The sequence below is a fragment of the Dromaius novaehollandiae genome, chromosome 3 (genome assembly GCF_036370855.1).
Source record: "Dromaius novaehollandiae isolate bDroNov1 chromosome 3, bDroNov1.hap1, whole genome shotgun sequence".
NCBI classification, from domain to species: domain Eukaryota; kingdom Metazoa; phylum Chordata; class Aves; order Casuariiformes; family Dromaiidae; genus Dromaius; species Dromaius novaehollandiae.
Window position 1 is genome coordinate 26,405,691 of NC_088100.1, and position 7,647 is coordinate 26,413,337.

At 42.4% G+C, this 7,647-nt stretch overlaps 1 protein-coding gene across 2 annotated transcripts; it reads left to right on the plus strand.

Annotated features, from left to right (window-relative positions):
* The first annotated feature begins 527 nt into the window (after nucleotides 1-527).
* Nucleotides 528-7,647, plus strand: LOC112979053 (transmembrane protein 14A). 2 transcript variants are annotated; one of them, XM_064508550.1, is made up of 5 exons: nucleotides 528-586; nucleotides 1,399-1,484; nucleotides 3,359-3,460; nucleotides 5,932-6,019; nucleotides 7,021-7,647. In XM_064508550.1, exons 2-5 carry the CDS (start codon nucleotides 1,409-1,411, stop codon nucleotides 7,058-7,060), a joined length of 306 nt encoding a protein of 101 aa, XP_064364620.1. In that variant the 5' UTR covers nucleotides 528-586; nucleotides 1,399-1,408; the 3' UTR covers nucleotides 7,061-7,647. The 2 variants fall into 2 exon arrangements, with proteins under 2 accessions (XP_064364620.1, XP_064364621.1); XM_064508551.1 differs by lacking the exon at nucleotides 528-586 and adding an exon at nucleotides 920-1,103.

Sequence of the window (7,647 nt, forward strand, 5' to 3'; positions counted from 1 at the left end):
ACTCCACGCAGATATCCTCGAAGTTTTGAAGACGCAGTTAAAGGAAAGGGGGTGATGTGGAGAACCAAGCCCAGGAGGAGATGCCACGTGCGGGGGGCCATGGGCAGAGCTTTGGCCCAGCGGCCATCAGACCCAGCGGCTTGGTCGCACACCGCGCCGGAGGTGCAGCTGGGAGGCCGCTGGGGCTTTTCTTTTTCTTTTTTTTGAGATTTAAAAGCCTAAAATAAACCACGGATCTGTTAGCTGCCCTCCGGGCCCCCGGGGGCAGAGGACGGCACCCACAGAGCGGCGGCGAAGGGGCCACGCCGCGCCTCCCCGCTCCCCCATTTCAGCCGCGCCCCGCTCCGGCGCTGCCCCGACATGGCGGCCGGCGCCCGCCGCGGCCCGCGGCAGCCGAGGGGCGGCAGCAAGGCAGGGCCGGCGGCTCGCCGCGGCCGCGGGGTAGGCTGCGCAGCGCCCCGCTGTGCGACCGGGCCGGGCCGGGCCGGGCCGGGCCGAGCCGTGCGGGCGCGGCGCTGGGCGGTGCGGCAGGCGGGGCAGGAGGAGGGCGGAGGGCGGAGGGGCGGGCACGGCGCGGCGGGACGAGGTATGGCGCGCGGCGCCGGGGGGCGAGCGGGCAGCGGGGCTCCCCCCTCCGCAGCCGCCGCCCTCGGGGCGCTCCCCGGATTCCCGGGGAGGCGGAGGGAGCCCCGCCGGGCCCCAGCGCGGGGCGTCGCGGGCGGGCTGAGGCCGGCGCCCGGCCGCGGTCCCCGTGACCGTACGTGCTGCCGGGCGCGCCCTGCCAGCTGCGTGTTAGGTTGGTGGGTAGCGGCGGGCCTGTGCGCTCTGCCGTGGTTTTGGAGGGCAGAGGCCTAGCTTCAGACCGCGCGTCAAAATCCGAAGGGGAAGCGAAACCATAGACAGAGACGGGATAAAGCATCCCCAGATCCGGTGTCCCCAGACGTGGCCTGCGTTTCCATCCGGGCTCTAAGGCTTCCTCTTCGTGCCTGGCGCCGCAGGGCCGGTCGCACCCTGGCGGAAAGCGGCGCTGAAGCTGCGCGCTCAGAAAACCCGACTGCTCCGCAGCACAGCTGCCCATGGGCCCCGCGGCGCGCGTGCGACAGGTCGATGCTTTGGGTGGTGTCAGACTTGCTGCTCACACACGCGTGCGTTGCCGTCTGGGGAACGCTGGATAGAAACATGGTATACCTAGGCGTGTGGTGTGAAGGAAGGCAGCAGTTAGTGAAAAGATGATGCAATAAGTCCTTTTAGCCATTTGAATGTTTTGATGCAGTCATTACACACATTTTACAGCAGTGTATTATTTAGAGCACTCTAAATAATGAAGTAAGGAATCATGCTTTTTTCAGAGAGGAAGGAACTTGCTTGTCTCTAGTGGCAATGTCTTTTCTCCTCCAGGACTGGGACCATGGCTATTGACTGGCCTGGTTTTGCCTATGCTGCGTTGCTGACTTTTGGAGGTGTTTTAGGATACACTCGTAAAGGTAAACAGTGGGGTGCCACGATTTGGAAATGAAGCGTTTGAGTTTCCTCTCCACTTTGCTTTGTAAAAAAGAACTGATGCAAGAGAGAGGAAAAAAAATGTTGTAATGAACGTGGTTGCTTCTTAAATCCGTCTGCACGGGTATAAATGAGCTGAGTCCCGTGAAATTACTTGGGTCAACTTAAGCAGAAGCAGTCACTTTTTTCTGTTAATTTAACTGATTGAGTTTGGTTTTAGGGCAAGAAGGGACTGTTACATTACTTCATATTGTAATTACATATATACATATTTGCATATTGTATTACATGTACATATTTTTGACCTTCAGTCTATCTTGGACCTTCTCATTTCCTTTGATCTTTCCTATGTTGAGCATAGTAGATTATGATTGATTATTTTCTACAGAGACGTCCAGGCCTGATTTGGGGTTTTAGGAGGTGTACAGCAGATGTACGCCCTTTAGTTGCCTATTTCATCTAGTGGTTAATTGTATCTGACTGTTAAAAATATGCATTTTCACTCTAAGACAAACAGACGGGTTTCACGTTATCGTTCACTGACAGCTGTTTTTCATATCTCAGTCGTATCTATGGCCCTTCTCTGAACTCGCCCAACTGCCAGCCTCCATCATGAGCTGGGGGTGCCAAAAGTGAGCACAGTGTCCCAGCAGAGGTCGCACTGGTATCAAGCACAGACAGGCTTCATTCCTAGACATGCTCCAGTTAAGTGTCCCCCGAAGTGGGAACACATTAGTCCTGTTCCCCACTGCATTGCACTGGGAACTGACATCCAATTGATTATCCATCGTGATTCCTGTGATTCAGGGTCGCTATTTCCCTGCATAGGGTGTTCTGCATGCTCTGCTTTTAGAGACATGGCTTCATGTCAGACTTTCTTAACAGACTTGGTGTATTTTTTTTATTTTTAACCAGATGCACTTACTGACCATCACATTGGTCTGTCCTCTTCACTGTTTAAGTCTGTCAATCTTTGTGGGAAATTTAGATTTTAACAGTGATGATATATGTTTTCTTTCAGATTCTTGATTAAAAATATTAAATAGCATAGGACTGAGATGTAAATGACACAGAAGGGTCTGGATTCTTCATTTACAATAATTTTGGGGTCTGTTTTAGTCCAGATAACATCTGCTGTGCTGATTCTATAGGTTTATCTTACAGTAGCAAGTCGAATGCCTCTTCAGAAACTTAATGATATTATTAAAGCTCTGGACTTCATGAAAAAAATTTGTAATAGCATGGAAAGAAAATGTCAAATTATAGTTTAAAAAGCTTTTTTTATCATAAATATAATCTAACTTTTAATTCTTTATTAATTAAATGTAATATCAACAATACCATTTATTTTTTCCAGGACTGATGTCAGACTGAAAGCCTTATGACTACCTGTGTTGTCCAATTTACCTTTTATACAGACTGACACATCATGAGTTTTCTTTCAGTTTTTTAGAGACTCTCAAGTGTTATAAGGTACAGTAAAAATCAACAGTGATAGTCTAGAGAGATTACCAAAATGCTTTTAATAGTGTATGTGGTAAAGCAAATAGCCTAGTTCAGGTTTGTGCTTGGAAGATTATTTTCCCAAACAGCAAGTATTACTAGATCTTCATCATCTCCCTTTGCTTGAACAGACTTTGCCAGTAATGTCATCCAAGAGAGTGGCCAAGAGTGATGAAAGAAACATTACCTTTCTTTTCACATTTGGCAGGTTGGCTGCACCATGGCAAAATCAGCTCTATTTTCAAAATATTAAGATAATACTGTTTAGAGATAGAGCTATCTTAAAGATACTGTACTGAGAAACAACTCTTGAACATGTGTTTTTTGGGTTTTTTGTTTTTTTTTTTTTTTGCAGGTAGTAAAATCTCTTTAGCTGCTGGTCTCACATTTGGTTCTGTGGCTGGTTATGGAGCTTACTGTGTAACACGTGATCCAAGAAATGTGAAGATATCATTGTGTAAGTGTTTTACTACAGCAAAAGGAAAAGGCAGTTGCCTGAAATGCATGTCAAAGTCTGTATTGTGTTAAATTTTGAGCATAATGATCATGCTTCAGTTTAAATGTTAGTTTTTAAATAGAGTTAGACACTTGTGATAGATACCTCACTTCAGCTTAGCTTGCAAAATTTGAGAGCTTAAAGTAGAACTGTTTGCAAGATAAGGCAGGTCATTCACACAAACCCAGCAGGTGTGTGCTATCACCTGGCAGTGCCTCCTTTTGTTATCTGGTTGTATAATACCATATATATTGTGAAACCCAGTTGAGAGATGTGGAAGAGTACTAGAAAGGTCTACAGATTAGAATGTAATTTGACAGGTAAAGGTATTATGAAATCCAGTCTTGCATGATGTAGAGTATCATCAGCTCCCAGTGAAGCAAATATTTAGCCTTAGTTTTTTCTTTGCTGCCAAGAAATTTATGGTCTGAACTATGGAATAATTGTCATGTTAGCTAGTCTGCCATGAAATGCTCGTGGAGGCAAAGTACTACAGCCTCTAAGGGTATGGTGTTAAACTTGCCTAACTGATTTGCAGTGAGAGCTGTTGGGAGCTTATCCCACTTACAGTTTTAGCGTGGATGGCTTAGGCTGTGGTTCCACATGTATGCATACCAGACCATTAGGATACATTTAATCCACGCTGCGTGAGCACACAATCACTTTTCTGACCTTAGTCAGAACATACAGAGCAGTGTTCATGCTGGCTTTTGCCTTATACCAGCTACAGCTGTAAAATCTTCTTTCCTCTCAAAAAAATGTTGACTGCTTTTCAGTTCTCAGAGTGCATTTGTACTGAGTTCCCTTAATAAAGGTGGTCATGGAATACCTGATCTGCTACTGGAGAGCCTAAAATTGAATATTCCAGTTTTGCAATCATGACCTTGCTCTGATTCATTATCTCACTGCTGAAAAAAATCCAGCTCTTTTGCAGTGAAGATGCTGCCTTAAGTATATGGGAATTTGGAATCATTTGGAGTGGCATGCTTTTAGGGACCATACAGTATTGTACTTTTATGGGTTAATTAAATCATTAACTCAGATACAGAACTTGTGGAAGAGAAGACTAATTAAAAATAAGTAAATGTTGCATGTTTCCCAAAATGAATTCCTCATGCTTTTTAGCTTGTAATTAACTGTATATGTTCAGGGTGGTAGGCAAAACACACATTGTGGCAGTCTACCTTTCAGACATTCCTGAGAGGATCAGAGTATGGGAGCAGAAAAGAAGAGCAATGGATAATGGAGCATAATAGATTTTTGCAGGATATCTTAGTGAGTGCACATGTTTAGCTGGTAGTTTCATAAAATGCTTCTGTCAATGGTTGTCTTACGGTGTTAGGATGAGTGTAAAACTATTTCTTGACAACTGTGAGCACAGCACTGTCCACAGAAGTGGGCAATGGAGTTTGAGAAGAGTTATCAAGGTGGTTTAACTGCCCTATAATAAGGGGAGGAGACTGGTACAACTGCCACTGCTGCAAGTGCTGCAAGAGTGCTAAAGCCCAGTCTCCTGTGATAAGTGCTGCCTCTCTGCCCACTTTTAGGCAGCATTTCAGGTGACAGTTCTTTAAGTGAGCTAGCTACCTTTGTAGAGTTTGTGTTCTCGTTAATCTTCTCATTTATGTAGCACTCTGCACTCATTAGCTTAGTATGAATTCCCCATGCCTAATTGATCAGGAGTCATTGTTACCTCCATTTTTAGGAGGTAAAGGAGCTGCAGGAAGAAGATGTGATTCCTTTCTTGATGTTTGTTCTATGTAGCTTATACTGCATCTGTTGCCCTTTTGGGCTGCCTACCTCTTGTCACAGACAAGGATGGTTTCCTCATAGCAAAAGGAAGTCAAGGAATTTGTAGGCGTGATGTAGATGTTGACAATCATATTCTGTAGAAAAAATAAATGGCAAGCCTTCAAATCTGTTTTTTAAGGCTTGCTCAGCAAATAAAGAGCTAGCATTTAAAAATTAAAAAAAACTTAGATAAAGTCGGATGCATTAGTTCCTTAAAATAGCTAGTAAGAAAAGGAGCTGTAATGATCTAGGATGATGGGATTCATAAGCCACTGTTCCTGTAGTTCAGCGTACATGTTACAGTTATGACGAGGATCCTTCCTACTTTATTGGAGGAAGCCCCTGTGAATGTAAATAAAGGAGAATATAATTCATGGTCTGACAAACTTACTTGCTATCTGTGGAATAGGATTTAGCATTCTGCTGCACCTGTGAACGTTATTTGCGGCTGAAAGAAGCCATAGTAGTGTATTTTGGAAAGGCAAGAATGTTTCATAGACCTATGTCTCTGATTTAATATTTTATTAAATTACATTTCATAGCAAACAGCAATTTATTTTGCAGAGCTTTGATAACTTCATGTTCCTGAATAGTCCACTGGGAAAGGGGAGAACATAAACGTATTGAATTGTCTTTTACAGTTTCAGCTTTTCTTTTGACCATTATAATGGGAATGAGGTTCAAGAGGTCCAAGAAATTAATGCCAGCCGGACTAGTAGCATGTATGAGGTAAACTTATTCAGGATCTTAATGCAAAGATTTCACTGATTTTCAGATAGCTGCCATTCGACATCTGATTCAAGTCAGTATCAGTGAAAGCTATTATCATTCAGCAACTGTATGGTTTAAATGAAGCAAGTCCTGTTTTCAGTAAGCAGCTTGTTCATCTCGCTAGACAGATACATCCGATATGGACTGACTTTCTCAGCAAAGAGAGGAGATATCAGTAATTAAATTATTAATACATATTGATAAGACTCTTGGAAGAACCTGAGGTAAGCCTCAGTGTTTTCAAACATATATGCATAAAGTTAGTCAACTAATTTCCTCCAAAATGGCCATCTTAAAAAAAACAACAATAAAAAACCCCTTTTGATTTAGAAGTGCTGCATTCAAAAATGCTGGAAGCTCAGCACCTTTGAAAACTGGAAAGATTTTGACCTGACCTAAGAACTTTGGTCAGTGTTATTGCAAATGATGATGTTACTAACCAGTCTGACTGCTTTATATCTGATGTTTATTTTGGCATTCTGAAAAACATAATTTTCTGTACTTATTTTGGAACTAAATTATGGAATAAGTCCAGGCTTTTTTCCCAGTGAGTTCCTAACTCAAAACAATTTTCAGCTATAAGTCAGAATCTTCTTCTGAAAGAAGCAAGAATGACTTTTGCTTGGATGTCACCAGATTGGATATAACTATTAACTTATTTTACTCTCAGTACATAGAGGGAGGAAAAGATGGATATAGAGTGTCTAGATGCAAAAGTTAAGAATTGGGACTTAAATTGGAAAATGTTATTTTTCCATTACAGATCTCTTAAAACTTAGACAGACTGATGTGTTTCAGTGAACACTGAAGCTGTAGATTTAGTCGTGTTTTAAAAAATTGTTTACTAGAAGCTCTAGAGTCACGTATTTATGAATGTGCTGTTACTTAGAGATGACTTTCACTTTTTCTGTTCATGCACAAACATAATTATGTGTTTTGTTCTTCTCTTTTTTTTACAGCCTTTTGATGATTTTGAGGCTTGTTTTTATGCTGCTGTAGGAAAATTTAGCAACTTAAGAACTGAAGTATGACTATCATGCCCACCTGGCAAACAGGCAGGCTTTCCGTACTTAAAAGATAAGTTTGAATGCAAGTCTTAGTTTGCATTTATCTTTTCTGTAAAAGATCTTTACCTGAAATTTAGTTTTTGGCATTTGTTGATATTTTGCCAGCTTTTGTAAAAAAACAAAAATGAGTGTTTTGTTGATGATGTATTTTGATATACTTCTGTTTAAGCTCAAGGGATCTTTAATTGTAAGCCTGATTGATTGGTTTTAGAGGTGCTGAGCACCTTAAGAAATTGAATTAGCAATGCACTGTATTTTTCAAAGAAAAACATATGTCGATATATCATTATGATGAAGAGGTATATTGTGTTGAACCATAATTTTGTAGCTTCTGAGATTAAGTAATTGATTCTAATCATAGCATCAGTTACTGTTCAGTAAAGGCTCATGCCTGTACTATGTTGCACTAGAAGACAGACCTTCCTTTCAAACCCAGCTATCATCTTCTTCCACTGGTTCTAAATGTAAAAACTATAATCAGTGTTCAAATAAAAAGTAAAATGTTTGAAGCTTCCCTCA